A 19611-nucleotide genomic window follows, 5' to 3' on the forward strand; every position below is an offset into this window, starting at 1 on the left:
AAAATCAACAGAGAACACGTCTGGCCAACATTATAAGGCTGTCCACCAGTAAACCACTGACTCTTGCCAAGCCAGGTCCTTCACAAGGCCTGAAACCGCCATTTGAGCACTCCACACCACCCAGAAAAGACGTGTGTAAAAACCAGCCTCGTGTAGTTTGAGTAGTGCTGAGGGTCAAAACTTGTAGTACGATAGTGCAGCTATCCACTGGTGGTGTTAGTTTGATTTTGCCTGATGTGCGATTTGGATCGGTTCTGTAAAATCTGGTCACATATATATACCTCAGTTCTCATGTTTTTCTAGTAAATTTGCACTTTATGGGAAAACAGTAAGTTGCTGAAGCATAGACTCTAAATCCCTGCTTGTCAAAATCCATGTCACGGAAAAGATCGATATACACTAATAGAACAGTCAGCTGTCTATTATTTTCTGACTGTTCTATTAGAGTATATCGATTTTTCTGTGATATGTATTTTGATAAGCAAGAATTTATGGTAATGCACAAGTGTTCTGCCTATTATGCTAGCATTATGCTCAATGCTTTCAGGCACCTATTATGCTCATTATTATGCCAGCATAATCGGCGGGTCCCTAGGAAGGAACTTGAAAACGAAAAAATGGGGAGCAGAACTTGGTTATCAGGAAAGGAAAATTTGTTCTAGAGAAAGTTGCTGTGGTTGACAGCCTGAATGACAGAACAAAACTGAAGTTGAGTATGTAGCTGACCAAATCATTATTATTCTTCAAACTAGATTTTTTTTATTAAGGCTGGTAGAAGTAATTTTCTGCCAGACCCTCGGCACATCTACTTTTGTACGTACTGCACTTAATGTGCATGACTTACTTATTAAAATTAGTCCCTTGTAAGCTGCACTGTACGTAAATAATTAACCTGAGTCAAATATGCTCAAAATTTGCCCAAAATACTTTCAGGAATTTCCCAAAATTTTTGCCTATTATGCTCTTCAGTTCATGTTCCTATTATGCTTGCATTGTACTCCTAGGTTAGCAACATTTCTCTTACAATTATCTTGGAATATTTTAATCAGTGAAGAGGGAGACAGACATCTTGTTTTGTTAAGATGATATACATAATTAAATACAGGGGTCTAGACTCAGCGGTACCGTGCACTGGGCGGACAATGCAGGAGTCCTGGCAAGACTTGCACTATTAAATTACAATACAAAATTACTAATTATTATAGCATGCAGAAAAGTTCATCAGTTTAGAAAAAGTGATAGATCCCGGTCCAGGGAGGCTCTTGAATTAAAAATCCTGTGTATATGAGCAGAGACAGCAATGCAAGCAACCTGCTCAAATAGGTATCTCTTTAGTCTTCCTTGTCACTTCACAAGCATTGGCTATTTGGGCAATTGTGTCTGGCATAAAATGGCCTAAACAACCAATCTTGATGGAAATGAGATCAACAGATAAGCCAGAAAGCTGAAAATCATATTGTAAACAGCTATACCAGTCTTCCTTCCAAGCTCTAGCAGCCAAAAGATGTTGCTGGGAATAGTTAGTTCAAACAAACAGATGGAATTATTGGAAACTAACACCCAAGTCAGGTCTGCTAAGAGTGGAGGAAAGATGGTGCTGGACTAGCAAGGTATCCTGGAAGGTCAGCATAGAGTTTAAAACTGTCAGGTAATTGCTGTTGGAGTCCATGAACGAGAACCTGTAGTACAGGTACACCTGCCTTGACTATGAGAAACAGGACATCCAGTCAAAATATGGTTTGTTGTGGGCTGGGGAGCTTGACAAAGGGCACATTTAGGGCTAGTAATGATGTCCCACCTAACCAGGTCCATAGGAGTTGCAATTGGTAGAGTATTACAACCAGCACGTAGCAACAAGGACAGCTATTTCTCTACATCAATCTCTTCATAAAGGACAAGCTTGCTCCATAATGACAATGTCTATATAAAAATTTGCTCTATTGGAGTATTTCACTACAAAGTGACTGTTCTATTAGAGAGCATCAATTCAAAGCGCAACAATATTTTGAGTGCTCTATTTCAGTTTTCACTGACTGCTCTATTAGGAAGTGTCAATCTATTTTCATGAAATTAAGCTCCATAGTTTGAAATATCCTCCTAATATTCTAGCATTATTCTGACATAGCACTCCAGCTTATTATGGTTTTCAGTATTATGCTGGCATTTTTGATGCAGGCCTAGACTCTTTAATAATACTCAGTAACATGCCCTTTAATACTAGCAGTATAGCCTTCATTATTATTATATTAATTATTGTGCAGCAATCAATACAATATACAAATTATAATGCACAGGTGTGTTACATAATATATGTAGCTATCTAAATAACAGAAGTGATCAATGCACAGAGGAGCCCATACTGTAAGATCCCACTGTAATTTCATGGACCATACAGCTGGACTGGAAATCACTTGAAAATAGATCTGTCTTGTTTGAAGTGAAGCATGTGAAATGTTACACTTAAGAAATCCTAGGATTCTTAGGTGGTATATGTAATTAATGTGAGTGTTCCATTTCCGGTCTGACTAGATACATTGACAATTACACACACATCTTGGTCCAAATCATGCACATTTGCCTGGTGGCTATGGGAATGGTTTCACATGCATAGCTAGGCTTATAATTGAGATTTGGTTGATCTTGGAGTTTTGGCATTTGGTCTGATTCAAGGCTAGTAGTCAGACACATCCTTGAATTTGTGCAACAGAAAAAATCAGTTCACTATTGAATACAGCATTAGTCCACTGCACCGGCTGTTAATAACTCCATGCATACAATTCAGTGATGTTCACAGAATATAGCCCCTTTGCGATCTGCCAAAATATTTGCTCCTCTCACACTGCACAAAATTCTTCAAGTTTTAATTCAGCTGGCTCTTTCCTGTTACCAGTGTCTTCCTGCTTGCTTTATTTGTACACTGACATATGACTTGAAAAGCCGGCCCAGACTGTTTTCTAAAGTCAAAATGAGCAAACCAGCTCACATAAAGTGCCCTTCTTGGTATAACCGTAGATGAACCAAGGATGAACATCACTGATACAGCTCATCCCACAATTAATACTTCGTTACTAATGACAACCAACAAGAACCCACAATCGATCCTTTAATTATTTTTATCTTATGTTTAATCACCCACTGGAGGTGCCACTGATAACTCGTAAGGGCAGTTTCAGCAATGGTAAGTTGCAAGCTTCAATTTGAGAAAGCGTTCCGTTCCGTAGTTTAGTTCATCATTCCGTTCCGTTCCACACAGGGTTCACAATTCACACTTGACAGGGTTCGAGTCCGGCATGTGACTCGGTGTCAGATTTAGATCTTCATAGGAACACAGCCTGCTACAGACCGGATAACTGAATACAATAAGACATCATCAACATATATTTTAGCTATCACAGTCAGGGAGATCATTCATATAATAAAAACAGTAAAGGTGCCAAGACAGTGCCTTGTGGAACACCAGATAGTTGGTATATATAGCTCTATATTAAAACCAGCTATGATCGATTTGCCATCCAATTCTTCACTCCCAGCAGCTTCACTTAATCATTCCGAGCTCAGTTATATATATATATATATATATTTGTTAATGTACAAACTCAATCATGAGTATATTTGTACATATGAAGCTAGCTATTTATTTACAATTATTAAATAAATCAAGAGATGGAGCTTGGATAATATGATCTAGTTGGTTCCATAATTTTATTGTAAAAGGAAAGAAGTTCTTATAAGCATCTACCCTTGTTGACAACTGCAGAAATCTTTGATGGTGGTCTCTAGTTATGGTGTTGCTTGGTCTAACATTAATATCTACCATGTCATTAATTAGCTATTTTATACATTGATAGTGAGGCTCTCAAATTATTTCCTCGCTTCTCCAATGTGTGCCATTGTAAACTGTTCAACATTTCTGTAACACTAGCTGCCTCAGTCATCCGTTGAGGAGAAGACGTGCCTTGTCGAGGAAGTTCACCTCCCTACAACATCGCGTGAGGAACCTCGAGCTCACGAGCAATGTGATTAATTCTCCGTAAAACAAACAAAAACGGTTAATTCACAAGTGATACTTGGCCTCGATAGAGCGTGGGTCTGCGGCTGTGTACTAGAGAAAAACTCAGTTATCGATCTCTCGATCCTATACGATACGATGACGTGGATACATGATGTTACCATGGAGGTACAAGTCTACTCGGATACTCGAGGTGATTGAACCAAGTTGGTTCCACGATTTTTCCTACTAGGAGATTACAGTGCCCAACACTACCAAGGTATGTCTACTTGTGTGTCTTTTCTGGAGTGTAACTACTGGGGTCATGATCAGTAGTTGGGAATGACGAACTAATTTATTGTTTAATAAAAATATTTTAATTACGCAGAAAACTGTGTCTGACTGAATCAGGTCCACTGGAGACTTTATGACATAGTCTTGTGAAGACTGAGCTCCTCTAATACAAGGGGTGTAGGTCAATCTGCAACCGTGGTCAGTCTTAACTGCAAAGTTTCACCTTTTGACCTGTGACTTGAATCGTCTATCAGTCCTTAATTTAATTCTTAAGGTGCCAGGAACATAATCAATATCATTAACAATTGTGAGAATGTAGGGTCATGTTGTACAGACCTGAGATAGGGAAGTACTGGGAATTTCTATTGTGCTGCCTTAATACATGAAAGTTGTGAGGCTAATACAACCACACATAGCTCCAACATATCACCAGGCTGTGGTCATTACAGTTGCTGGTGATAGTGCACAAAGGGGAGGTGGAATTGGTAAATTCTTGGGGTGGGAAATGTAGTATCTCCTAGCAACCAAGTGACAGATTACAGGCAAACATGTATGTACACATCAGCCTTTATGGTTGCTTTGTGGTCAGACATGCCATTTGTGACTGACCCTTAATTTAACGCCTGCTTAGTGTAAGGTGCATGTTAGCAACAGCCGTGGAAGAAAGATCTTTGGAATTACAATGAAATATCTGCTGAAGTTGTATTGTAGCATATTGTTGGAGATTCTTAGGTCTTGTGAGGTGTGTATAATGCCGTAAACTTGGTTTTGTACATATAGTTTTCATTTTGTGGGTTACCTTTGAGTTTGACTGTGGTTGCTGATCTACCTACAGCAAGAGTCTATGTGATACCCTGTTGTAATACCCTGTATAGCACAGTGAAGCAAACAAAAAAGAAAGCCATTTCAGCCCACTACAGCAGCATAATAATTGTTTTAGAATTTCTAGGCTGAGTGATATTGTCATTTTAGTATCATAAAATATTCGTAATAGTGAACAGTTCATGCTAGGGAAGATCCAGGGAGAGTCTCAAGACTCCCCTTCAGGTTGAACCTCAAACAGGAAATCTAAGAGAGAGAGAGTGTGAGGAGGGAGTGAAAGATCGATATACTCTAATAGAGCAGTCGCAAACTATTCATATGATGATAACGCATGTTTAAAGTTCAGCAAATGGTGGAGGACACATGCTTATTGTGAGTGGAAGAACTGGCAACTGCAAGGAAGCAAATGGCATTTGTAGTCACTGATATTGTTGTATAGGTACACCTGACTTGTATAATCTTATATATAATATAAAGTAATGTTTTACTGCCGGCACTTTTGTTTTGTGGTAATACACCTTACTCCACCCAACATTTGGTCAATATGGGCACATGATATCACTCAGCTGTTCTTTACAGAAGACACAGAATGAACTTAACTCTGGTCCCTGCACTCAGCAGTACGAATTACAGAGTGACACAGGAGTTAGATACTTCAGTAGTTCTTCAACTTGGTCAGGAAGGAGTGTGATGGACAAGATCTCCATCATTCGTAATAGCCAGGAAGTTGTGTATGTAATAAGCTAGATCTACAATAGCAATAAACTGCACAAACAGCAGTGTAGGTTTCCAGCTAGATATACACATCATGCTTGTTAATTTTATATATGAATGCTATAGCAATAAGCTGGAATGTGCTGAGTTGCATTATGTGGACTTTAGGGGTGTTACCCTCCACACCCCCTCCTGGATCTGCCCCTGTCACGATACACAGTACTTACTCATACCAATTAATAGTTCATAATAATTTGCATGGGGAAGAGTGTCTAACTGTGAGTACATTCAGCAAACACACTGCTGCAAGTGACACCTCAGGCTTCTCTTAGAACAAAGGCTTGACCTTATCAACACCAATCATCACCTATCAACAGTTCTTTGTTATCAGTAGAATCAGGCTAGAGGTGTAAATATGATCAAAAGTGAACTTGCAGCAGTGTGTTTGTACAGGCCATACTGGCAGTTAGACACTCTCCCCCATATAAATATTATGAACTCTTGGCTCATACTTAAATATCATATTGTTCAGTATTCCTACAGAAGCCTATATAGGTGCTACATTACTGCCACTGTCATTCTTGTTTACAGCAAGGTCCATTGTAACACTTGTTTTGAGGTTACATAACGATGTTCACACCTCGCTGCAGGGGTTAACCAGGTAGGTGGACTTACAAGCTGTTACAAGGATTATCTTTGAGGTATGGTGCACAAACTATCAAGGCCCTGTTAAAAATGTGTTTTTTTTTTACTTGGAGTAGTTCTTCAAATGGCAGTCATATCCATAATAAAACTCACCAAGTTGTATGAAGGTAAGGTTTTGGTGAGCCCAAAGCAAGCTACTGTAAGGTTGGAGGATGTGGCCTGGCTAACCCTAGGTCACCTTGAACTCACCAAAACTTACCTTCATACAGACAGTAAAAGACATCATTATGCTTAACAGGCAAACGTCAGGGTTGAGGTTGGTTTGGTTTCTTCTTCACCTGTAGGCTGTATAATAGCTAGTTCTTATACAAGTAGGGATGGCTGAATTGTAAGGACTGTATATATATGTGGTATATCTAGCTGCAGGTATAGGCAACTGTCTTGTTTCACTAGCCCAAACAAGCCTTCAGATTGACCCAAAATGCTTTCAACGAGTTGCTACGGAATTTAAAAATAAAAACTATTTAATGGAATTTTCTACTGGCCGAGTAACTGACTGACTGATGCCTTCAGACAAATGTAACTTGATAATGGCTAAGGTTACATGCTTGCTTTTTTCACTGTTCATGTCGCTTCAGCCCGAGAGGTTCCTTTTGGTATACCACAGTACGTACAATGTGGACTAACCAGTGTCCTCCTTTGCTAACAGCGAAAAGTGTTGATTTGGCGGTAGCACACGTGATGGCTTCCCTTAGTAACGGAAATCATCCGTCTTTCATAGTGGTTACTTTGATTGCAGAGGTGCTTTTTGAACAGTTCTTGAATTGTAATGTTGTGTAACGGGTTGAACATAGCCGACAACGAAGCATAATGGATACTTCACATTTCAGATGATAATTGATGAATGATTGATAGCTGGGGCGTGAGGCGCACTTTCTTTTGATGCAGTATGCGTAGGTTCACCAGTCATAGTAATTTTATTTTGTAAAAATAGTTAACAAACAAGTACACAAAAGTTTTGGAATTTTCAGCTAGAGTAGAGACCATCATAGCACATTGATAAAAAGTACTGAAACAAGCTGGAGTAGTGCACGATACAGTGGAACCTCGATTATCCTAATACTGATTACCGAACTCCCAAACGCTGTAATTAAATCACAGTAAAACAATAAGAAGTGCTATATCCCTACTGTGCATTTTCATTATAGTATCTTGAGCACAGTAGGAATTTAACACTTTTTATTGTTTTACTGTGATTTAATACCGTGCACTGTTCCAGTTTGTTTCAGTACTTTTTATCAACATGATATAGTCTCTACTCCAGTTGAAATTTTTTTGTGCACTTATGCTATCAAGAGATTATATGAGAGGGAGTATCCCAACTGCCAGTTAGTCCTCTACAAACCCACCACAACAATTACAGTGTATAGTAAAGAAATGTTTTCTATTTTCAAAAAAAAAAAATGTTTGCCACAAAATTAAACAGCATCACGTTCCTTCATAAATGAAGAAGCACTGGTGTTTGTTGGATACAGTTAAATTAAGTGATCAAAGGGCTTCTGATAAGTTTCTACAAAATTTGATGAATTTTCTAATGATCAACCATGTAGCCAATGCCTTTAGCCAAGCATGACTCAACAAGGGCTAGTGTTACAGGCTTAATTTTTTTTTCTAGAACATGACATTTTATACACTGCTGGAGATAACATGTATTATGAGCTTGCTTCCTTCTTTGTACGTAGTGGCTATTGACACTGACCAAGCAACTGAAGCATCAAACACACTAGTTGTATGAAGGTAAATGTTTGGTGAGTTCGAGGCGAGCTAGGGTTGGAGGAAGCAAACACGTACAGACACATGAACACACTTGGACAGACATACACCAGGTACACATGGTTTTTGCCAAAACCAATTGGACACCAGGCTTGCATGCGGCTAGCTGTGAGTACTGCCTGGTTGATAAGCTGTCATCCATATGCATATACCATGATATTTATACTGTGATACTAAATTTCAATACTGCACCAGATTTAGCAAAACAGTCTCACCTCACAAGAATTTGTACTGGAAGGGTAATGGTGGCTTATTCCATGTTGTATCTATAGATACAGTACATGTAAGTAAAAAGAGCTGTTCCATGGCTTGTACACAACTGCATGACTGATCCATTTGTAGACATCTAGATAACCATTTGCTGAAAATTATATAGTACCTACCTATAGTGTTCATTTCAGTTTACAAATTATTGTTAACATCATCTGGTAAGGAACATGCAGTAGAGGTGTGCTTGTGCCATACGATCTACTGTATACTGTACACATCATAAACAAGTTGATGTTGTACTACATCTAAAAACCAGGCACCCATGCGGTTAATATTACCTAAATAGCGACAATGTGTATAATTTAGTTTGGATTTGTAAATATTGTAATTTACTGTATTTTGTAATTCATGAATTATTTTGTAATGTAAGTACGCGACATACCCCCCTCCCCCTTCACCTCGAAGGATTTGTTATTTCTGGTAGTCTATGAACCTAGATACGCCATTTTTTGTTTGTTTACACCCATAAAGCCCATTGTCAAATAGGCATTCATAATGTGTTGAGAAACTCACTTCACCAGTTTTTCAATAATAAACCATATCAAGGTGATAGTTTACCTACCGGGAAGGTCTATGCTGATGCTGTACATGTACAGCCTTCATTTCTTACGTAATGGGTACACACGTTTTTAGAAAACAATATAAGTAAACGTAATCGACTGTAATTAAATAGTTCAAATATCTATGTGTGTATTTGAGTACGTAAGCGTACTGTACACTTTTAGTCAAAAAGGAAAATACCGTCAGTAGATGGCACTAATTTAGACACACCCACTTGTTACTTTAATGTAATGTCAGTGTGTGCCATGCGATATTACTTGGAGTTAACCCATTCACTGCCAAATTCCCAGGGACCACTTGCCAAATGGTATCATACTAACCATCCAATACACAGAATTACTTAGTAACCCTATATCTAAATATATACTCACTAAAAACTAAGTATGTTGATTTTGTTTACAACAGTAACGCGCAATTAGAAAAACCAGCCCAAACAAACAATGGAATCCCAACTAACTATTCACAAAGGTGTATTACACTCCAAAGAACTATTCTATACAGTTTACTTACATTTCACAGCTAGTTACTTTGTTATTTGTTCCATTTTGCTGTTGTACATGCGTATCTGGACTCGTGTCCACCATGCCACGTCTGAGATAAAGCAGTCGACTGTTAACTTTACCTGTCTCCATCACTGTATAACACTTTCTTTGTTTTAAACTCGAAGAACGATTTAATTTGCCTATTATAACAGGTTACACTTTACGCTATTACATAGCAAACGTGCACTAGTCTGGGAGGGATTCGGTTATCCCAGAAACGGGACCTCTATGGTTGTGTCCATTTCAGTACTAGTGCAGTTATAGCGAGGCTGAAGTTTATTCTATGAGTGAGTTATGATGCTATGCCACCATATGACAGCAGTGCTGTTAATGGGTTGATTGATTTTTTTTCTACAATTGTTTAATAGAATTCATTAACCTTTGTAATCTAGGTGATTAATAGCATCTTTAAATCTTTAGTTGGTTTCACATGTTCATTTAATTTTGTACCTTCACTGTATGGCGATAGACATTACTTCTATTGTGACTAAGAATAACTTTTCATAACCACTCCTCAATTGCACCTTAGTTCTGACATACAGTACTAGTTGTGTATAGCTATATATATGTACAGATGTTTATTGACATAATCAAAGCAAGTATACAATGAAACATTTACTATGTTGTGTAAGCTATCATACTCTTGTACACATTTTAGTATTCTATTAGTGATGGATCTAAGTTCCACTGCTGTGATAAAGGTGAGAAAAGGTGGGTATTTGAACCATTTGAATCTTCGTTGACTAGGTTGTATTACTAGCTTCTAATCTCTCAGTGAAAGATTACCAAAATTAAAGCTTGACAGGATTTTAGCATCCCCACTACTTTGGAAAGGTAGTTGATTCCACCATTAATGTTTATCTATCCACAACCCTTACTTCACCCTTCAAGTTACAATTAATATTGCCCAGAACTTGTGTAAGAAGGTTCCAGTCTAATGGATTTTGTGTATGCTAAAAGTTAGGTATCCAATGGATCATGTGATGCAAATAGGTAATCAACAATTTTATGTGTTTTGTTTGTAGCTATACATCTACTGTACACATGTAGAATCAGTGTGTGCGTGCGTGCGTGCGTGCGTGCGTGCGTGCGTGCGTGCGTGTGTGAGCTGTGAATGTGTGGTAGGGATGAATGTGTACTGTGCTAGCACATGTGTTATATGTGTGACTTGACAGAGCAGATGTGAAATATTATAGTTGTATAATTTTATCAGTGAATTGGTTGACCATAAGAATTTCATTGAGCAGCCATTGATAGCTTATATTGCACATTCCATGATCATGTTGCCACTAAAAAGATTCATACCAATGATTTAATTTAATTAGTTGAAAGGTTAATAGAATAGATATCTGTCTCAGCTTACTGCTAAACTCTAGTTGTAGCAAGAATCATGTAGGTATACCTCCTACAATATGATAGAAGATAAATATGTTCAGTTCTAAATGTGGTTCCTGAAGGACATGACTAAGACATGGAATGGACTACCAAACAGACTAGCAAACAGACTGGGAAGATCTTGCCTGAAAACATTTTTTGGCCATAGAAGTTCACTGTATAGGTGCTAGGAAGAATACATGCAACAACGACCTGAAACAAATCTCTGAACATGATGTCGAAGTGTGCTCAAGCTGATATTAAGCCCTGCGCTTTAAAATAGTCTAAAATTAAGTGCAGTCTGAAAAATAGTCGGAAATTAAGTTGAAATGAAGTTCACTTTCGAGCTTTAAGCCTGTTAAGACACTATGTTACTTGGATTTCGTGGTCTGATGAATTGCTATAATTAGTTTGACTGGCTAATCTTCAGCTCATGGCGGGACCACATTGTATTTAACCAGCTGGTAAGTCACTGGCTACTACAAATTAATATAGTTTGTGTTATTTTGTTTACAACACTAACCACTGTCACAGGTGCTCACACTGGCAGACTTGCACTTTGTAATTATCCCAGGCTAAGGCAGTAGCAGCGATATGGTGAGTTTCCATGGCAAAAATGTTTTCAGGGAAGTACCTTCTAGTCCATTTGCAATTCTGTTACAACCAAACAGCTTTTTGAAGATTGGTTGCTAAGGAAATACAGTAACTATTGTTTAAGTATAGATGACACCACTGCTGCTGTATGACGTTAGTGCATGTTTTGTGGACAATGATTTTAATATTATTTACAGTATGGTGGTACTGTAAAGGATCATGGAGGTTTGTGCTTTTTTACAGACCAGAAACAATACTTCATGGCACATTGGCAGTATTGGTTAGGCCCAAAATGCCTTCAGTGTGACTTAAAACATGCTACATTTAAAAATATTTTGTTTAGTGGAATATCTACTCACTCACTCACTCACTCACTCACTCACTCACTCACTCACTCACTCACTCACTCACTCACTCACTCACTCACTCACTCACTCACTCACTCACTCACTCACTCACTCACTCACTCACTCACTCACTCACTCACTCACTCACTCACTCTCACTCACTCACTCACTCCCTCGCTTGCTTCTTTACTACTTACAGAAGAGCATAACTGAAGCGATAGGCTTTATTGTTTCACTATTAGACATCTTCAGGTGTCTTGACATACCACAGTGTATACAATACACACATTATGGCAATTTCTTTTTGTTGACAGTACGAGGTGGTGGGTGTGTCCTGTACATATGCAAACAAAAATGAAGGACAGCCTTGACGCTTTCTCTAAACAATTCAGTGAGTAGACACAGGGAAGCCTTGAGGCTTCTCCAAACAATTCAGTGAGTAGACACACCATAAAACAGTTGAGAAAATGCTTCTGTGTGTAGTTTGCAGTTTAAAGTGGTTTGTTCGAGTTACACTTCCCTGAACGCTTCCATAGCAGTGCATAGCAATGTAATTATTGAATTACAAATTAATCCATAAACTATGAAATAACTAAATTACAATCTAATTATCTAGTTAAATTAATAGTAGCAAAGCAGTAGCATAACATCACTGCCAGATTTACTGCTAGATTGTTATAGCCTATATATTCTAACAAGCCATAGTGAGCACTGATAGTGATAGCCTAAACTATAGCTCGTCATAATGATACCAAAGTTGATGATTAAATATGTGAGCAATTCTGAGTGAGATTAATGCTGTGTTTTGGCATGGATTCCATCTGGTTTGGTCTGACAAGTCATGTACAGCGAAACTTTAACCATAAATAACTCCCCAGAATTATTCCAGAGCTTTAAGATCCTGTATGTGTACAAAAGTTCAATGCTCAATACAACTGTCACAAGTTACTACCACGCAGCATAGCCAGTCTGTAGTAGTGATGTGCGATATTAGGATTTTGGTTTCGGTATGATATTGATACGATAATTGGTAAAATATTGAAATTTCGATACTTTTTTGGTATTTTTTCTTTTGATTAATTGCGTGGGGCAAATGTTTATAATTAGCGGCTATGCTTTATAGAATTTGTGTTGAAGGTAATAACAAACCTCGGAAACTGGTAGACACTTTTAAAATGGCTAAACTGTACAGAACTGAGCTTTATTTCTACCGTGATTGCACAATCACACACCAAAAGTTGTAAATTACTAGAATATTACTCAATATATTGAAAATTTTAGCAAAATATTGACTATACGATAAATATTGATATCAGTTATAAAAATATTGAGATTCGATACAATATCGGTATTGAAAAAAATATTGCTATGTCGATAATTTTTCGGTATATTGCACATCACTAGTCTGTGGGTCCTTCATTTTATCAGAAATGTCCCAAAATCTACAAAAACAAAAAAATCAGCAATGTAAAGCTGAAATATTATTAATTTGCAGCTGCTTGATCGCTTTGATCTTAATTGGACAAATCACCTAATTTGTCCATCAATTTTTTTTTTGAGCCAGTGGACAAACTTTAAAATTTATACCTATAGACATTGTGAAGACCTGAGAATTGATGCATACCTTGAGAAACTAATATGGCTTCAAGATCCTTTGCATTACACTTGCACCATATCTGTAGTAGCTGGCAGTGATCACAGTTGCTTTATGGAGTAGGATGTACCTGACCTCCTGTTCATTTCTGGTCTATACAGAATATGAAATCATAATAAAAGACATAACAGGCTAATATACTACTATTAGGTGGATATTAGATATTGTGGATTCAAAATCTTTGAAAATTCATCTTGTTAGCTATGGAGTTTTTCTCAATGCATTTTACTTGTTGCGTATTACACTCTAATAGAACATCCATAAATTAAAAGTTGATGGTAAGCAATAATATGTATTATAATGGGGACACTGTAGAACATAATACATAGGTAAAGAATGGAGTCTGATTAGGAATCATAGCCATGGAAAGTAGTGAAACAAGGGAGGTCACCTACACTTGCAGATATAATCCCTAATCCAGTCACTGAATCTAGGGATTAAATATCGACTATTATGTTTTCAGGTGTAGGCGACCTCCCTTGCTAATTTACTACTTTTTATATCTATGATTCTTAATCGAACTTAAAATTCTTGATTTTTCTTATACTTGTTTACTTGTTTTGTAACATAATTATTACTGGTTAACCCACACATACCACACAAAGGTAGAATGATGCCAGGCATACCTTTAAATTAATTTTACATCTGAGTGTATCAATTAATACGGAAAAGTAAAATACCATTACGCCTCATTTTCAACCCAATACACGGCATTAAGAACACTGCATGAAGGATGCCTGCAATCAATCCAGTCACAACAGAAAACTCAGATGATTCCTGTTACGTAGGGAAGCCATCATGCTACGTTACAGCAAATTAACACCTTTTGTTATCAGCAAAGTTAAATGGGAGGATATAGGTAAGTCCATGAAGCATGCATTGTATTTCCTGAGTGAGGTATGCCAAAAGGCACCAATTGGGCTGAAACAATGTCTAACAGTGAAAAAATTAAGCACGTAGCCTTAAGGTTACGGGTTACCGCGTATCGTGGGACACGGAAGTGGGATGTACGAACTAAAAAAGTAGCCTTTCACTCAATGTAGCCTAACGTGCAGCCTTATATATACTCACTACAGTCTGTATTTCTTCCTCGATGGGTTAAACACCTCGTTTACTCAGCTCACAACTCGCTATGCGTGGTTGAAGTTGATGAGACTCGCCGCCAAAAATTGCCCTCAGAACGACTGCCACAAAACTATCTAAGCGTTTAAAGACTTTAAAAATATAATAGCTAGGTCCTATCGAGCCAAGTATGATAGCATCACATCTCTAGAATAACTTGGGGGATGAAACGCTGTTGTGACACTGTAAAAATCGCTTACCACAATTTTGTAAAATTTTTCCTCGAGCAATGGTGGTAAAATCTCAACAAAACTCTACGATAGGCCCTCAAAAATATGTTTAACTACCGTGTAAAACCATCAAAATAAAGCAAGCTTGATCGACTATCCGAATTTTTGGCAGCGAAAACCACATTGTAGAGCAACTGTATCCTCGCACATGTGAATTACAGTTTCGCGGGAAATACAAATCACAACAGCTGTGAATATACTATTAGCTTGTTCTTTTTGCTGATTGCTTGTTCTGTCGCCATGCCCTGCTGCTGTTTAGTAGTGTTAATAAGTGTTTATCAGCTGCTCTGGGATTCAGGTAAGCTGCAAATTTTATCATTACAACATAACATACAGTTAATATTAGTTTTAGCATGGGGAGCACTAAAAACTCCAGAGGGCCCCATGCTTGTAGGGGGAAATATGCCAAGAAGAAGGTTCCTACAAGAAAGAATGACACAGTGGATGTAATGAACCATGATGGTAGCAGAATTATTAACCTGAATAAACTCCAGGAACATCTGCAGGTGATCAGTCAACATGCAGCCACTTGTCAGTCATGTGCCGATAATACTCTCTCTGGTAATGAGGCCATTGTACTGGTGGGTGTGAAGGATCATCAAGGACTGTGTTCCATTCTTACTTCTCGGTGTGCCGGCTGTCATGAGGAATTCCAGTTTGCGACATCATCAAGAGTGCAGGGCTTAAGTGGAGGTCAATACTGGGTGTGTAATCTGGCTGCAGTGTGGGGACAGATGGCTACAGGGGGAGGACATGCACCACTAACAGAGTCAATGGCAGTACTTGGCCTACCTTCATTGACAAAGAAAGCCTTCATGGCTGTTGAGAAACGCATTGGAGACTGGTGACGGACTCTTCTCAATGAATCCATGAAGCAGGCTGGTGAGGAGGAGAAGGCCATTGCTCTTTCCAAGGACAACAGATGTGACATATCCAGGATAACTGTGATTGTGGATGGTGGCTGGAGCAAACGTGCTCACAAACATTCATACAATGCCAACTCTGGCGTTGGCATCATAATCGGAAAGGAGACCGGGAAAATCCTGTTCATGGGAGTCAGAAACAAGTATTGTGCAGTATGCCACAACACATCTGGGGGTACTATACCTGAGCATACTTGCTTCCTCAACTGGGACCAGTCTTCATCAGTAATGGAGACTGACATCATTGTTGAAGGGTTCTGCCAATCAGAAACACAGCATGGCCTCCACTACACTGAGTTCATTGGAGATGGTGACAGCTCGGTTCACCCTACTCTTGTCAGGAAAGTACCATATGGCACATTGATTAAGAAGGTGGAATGCGCCAACCACGCTGTAAAGTGCTTCCGTGGAACACTGGAGAGCTTGGTCCTGGACAAACCATCCTACAAGGGTAGAGGTAAACTGACTGAAGCCATGAGGAAACGGCTCACCAAATCAGCTCGTTGTGCCATCATCATGCGGAGCCAGGAGCTTAATAAGGTAGTGGTTGTGTACACATCATGGCTAAATGATAGAGGATCACTTAGTCCAACAGTAAATATTAATTGTGGTTTAACTGTGTGCACAGCTCACCCATGGCTAGCAGCAACTCCTGATGGCTGGGTTACTAATCCTGAAGCTTCGCCAAGTGATGGGCTGGTTGAGTTTAAGAATCCCTACAGCTACAGAGATCTTGCTGTTCATCACGCTATCACTGCTGATAAGTGCGACTGTTTATTCATTAATAATGGTCTCATCCAACTGAAGTGCACTCACAGCTATTATTACCAAGTACAAATGGCGATGTTCTGCACTAACACATGATGGTGCGACTTCCTTCTCTGCACCACTGTAGACTATCACTGTGAAAGGGTGGAGTACAATGAAACTTTCTGTCTCGAGATCATTCCCACACTGAGACGCTTCTACATCGTCGCAATTCTTCCTGAGCTTTCTCTGAAGGGTAAATCCATTCGGGAACCGAAGGACTGGATCAGTGATGAGGAATCCTTCATTCAGGAAATGGAACAGCTCGTCTCTTGAAAGAAACGCCAAAGACGTGTAATTCACACTTATTGTAATAGTATTTTAACACACGCTACAGTTTTGTTAGTTGTAATTTGTCACAAAATAACCATTAAATACTCTTACCTTGCTACATCGAAGTGAAAACGACAAGAAACTCGAACGCCTTGCTGTGCCATGTGGTCATTCACGCGCAAACAATACGTAAGCAATTTTTACATGCGAGTTATTACAACCAAAAAATTATTTCCGGAACTTGAGTGTATCCTGTAACCTTAACAGTTGTTGAGTTACACTTGTCTGAAGGAATCAGGCAGGCAGTTAGTTAGTTAGTCAGTAGAAAATTCTGGTAAATAAGAGAAAAAATATTCCATAGCAAGTTATCAGAAGCATTTTTGGCTGTTCTCTAGACACTTGTACTTGCTTATATGTGAGGCTGGTTTTAAGGTGATATTTTTGGCCAGGAAATCCCAAACTTTCATAATCCCTAGTACTGTATGATTTGAAAGCATTTTAGACACAGTTTAAAGCATATTTAAACATGCCAAAACTAATATAGCTTTTCGTACATGCCATGGTTTTAGAGTCAGCATCATCTTTGTTAACACAGATATAGTCTGGGATATAGCCTTGTGCCCAGACCCCACCCACTGCGTTGAGTAGAGTCTGGTGACAAATGCAAGAGTTTTGGACCCTACGCTATTTTTCCTTTCTGACTAATCAGACGCTTTAATTCAGCTGTAGTGCGATTTGATAGGCTAGAACGACAAATGGCCGACTGGAACCATGGATACAAATGCATAAACAATATGGCGGCAGGCCCAAACACGTAGCGTAAGTCACCAGACCCTACTCAACACAGTGGGTGGGGTCTGGGGACGAGACTAACACAGATAGGGAGACATGTGCTGTCATCGATTGGCAAAAATATAATATTAATAAACTTTACTGACAGACTGTTATTAATAATAATTAAATTGACAATGAAAACACTGTTGTATTACATTGAAAAAGTATATTGATGGTCCAATTCACAGCTCTATTAACAATGTACTGTCACAAGTATATAGGGTATTTTGGTAATTGTGTTGTAGAGAATGTGATAACAATTGTTATATCCAAAAAATCAACTTACCAATGATATGCAATGCTGACCATCTGAGATACAAGCCCTCCATCTTATAGAGTTTTGTTTAGATTTGAATGCTACATTTGATGATAGATACGCTGAGACTATTATATTCCATTAAAGTATTTAAGATATTTCTAGAGTGGCTTTTAGAGGCGGTATTTTGGCAGGCGCCATTCATTATTGAGACAATTCCTACTAAACAATATTACCATGCTGTGTGATGCATACAGTATACTGTATATTAGAATTGTGTATGTCGCGTATTGCATTGATGTGAGAAAATATAAGTATTAAAAATGTGATGTTGAAGTCTGTGGTGAGCTTAATAGGTATGCTGAAATTAAAATCAAATATTTGATAAACACAGCATTCAGTTTTAATAGCACATACTTGTATTCTGTGTGTGAGTGAAAGCAATTATGAGTTGCTGTATTGATACTTTGAAAAATAAAAAAAATAATCATGAATAGGTTTAGTATTAATAAAAGTGTTACTGGTCTTTAAATATTTGGATCTGTTAGTCATGTGCATATGAGTAGCAGATATATGTATTGATGTTCCAACATAAAATTATGAATATGCCCAAAAGAGATATATGTTATTACCAGAGCTGGGGTCATTACTCTAAAAGTGTAACACATTATATTGTACTCTTTACGCCATGTAACGCACTACAGTTACATATTACAGGAAAAAATAACAAGCTACATATTAATCAAAGGTTGTAACTAGTAATATATTACATTTATTTGTTACTAGATATAAAGTAAGTCCAACATTCTAAATACAAGTTACCAGCTTACAACTACAAGTGATCTGAGCAAGACACTGGTTTCTATGGTTTGATTCAGCCACAAAAACATATGTACGTTGTTGTAGAGGTGTACCGATAATCGGATTGGCTAAAAATGTCAGCCACCAATGTGATAATTTTTACCAATATCAGTATTGGTACAGAACAGTAGGAGGACTGATATCGTTACCGATATTTGTACAGTAGCAGTAGTTTGTACATAAACGGATTATGCATTGGTTTTCTATGTTACCCATGTGGCTCATTAGTGCCAGTGGCTTATTGTTCACTCTGCAACAGCGCTACACTACGAGAAGCCATATAAATATACATGATTCCAGTGTTTATTGCTGGAAAACTTATCACAGTCTATACAAATGAAGCAATTATAGAGTACCTTGTAATAAAAAGAAGGGTCACAGGATAACCAAGGAAACTTGCTTTCTTACAAGCCATTAGAATGCGGAGTAATGCAGAAATATCTGTTTAAGACTTCATGGGAGTATGCATAAAAATGTTTGTGGGTATCTAATTATGCCAAGCTGTATACCACCACAAGCAGAGTATAGCAATGAATACATACACGTGTTGTTGTAGGGTAGGTATTGGCTTCTTTTGGTGATATCAATATCGGATATCAGTACAAGCCAAAAACCCATATCGGTACACCTCTACTTTGTTGTAGTGTCTTGGCCTCAAAGGCACTAT

The 19611-nt window shown here is 38.2% G+C and overlaps 1 protein-coding gene across 3 annotated transcripts in view; it reads left to right on the forward strand.

Annotated features, from left to right (window-relative positions):
• Positions 1 to 19611, forward strand: part of LOC136264605 (uncharacterized) — a 105787-nt gene that overhangs the window by 14814 nt on the left and 71362 nt on the right. For 2 of the 3 annotated variants that reach the window (XM_066059380.1, XM_066059387.1), the window contains exon 1: positions 10626 to 10662. The exons of the other annotated variant lie outside the window; for it this stretch is intronic. In XM_066059380.1, the coding sequence (XP_065915452.1) occupies positions 10641 to 10662 (22 nt within the window). In that variant the 5' untranslated portion in view covers positions 10626 to 10640. Of the gene's footprint in view, positions 1 to 10625; positions 10663 to 19611 lie in introns of those variants that run through there. 3 annotated transcript variants of the gene reach the window in all.

The sequence above is a fragment of the Dysidea avara genome, chromosome 1 (genome assembly GCF_963678975.1).
Source record: "Dysidea avara chromosome 1, odDysAvar1.4, whole genome shotgun sequence".
In the NCBI taxonomy this organism is placed as follows: domain Eukaryota; kingdom Metazoa; phylum Porifera; class Demospongiae; order Dictyoceratida; family Dysideidae; genus Dysidea; species Dysidea avara.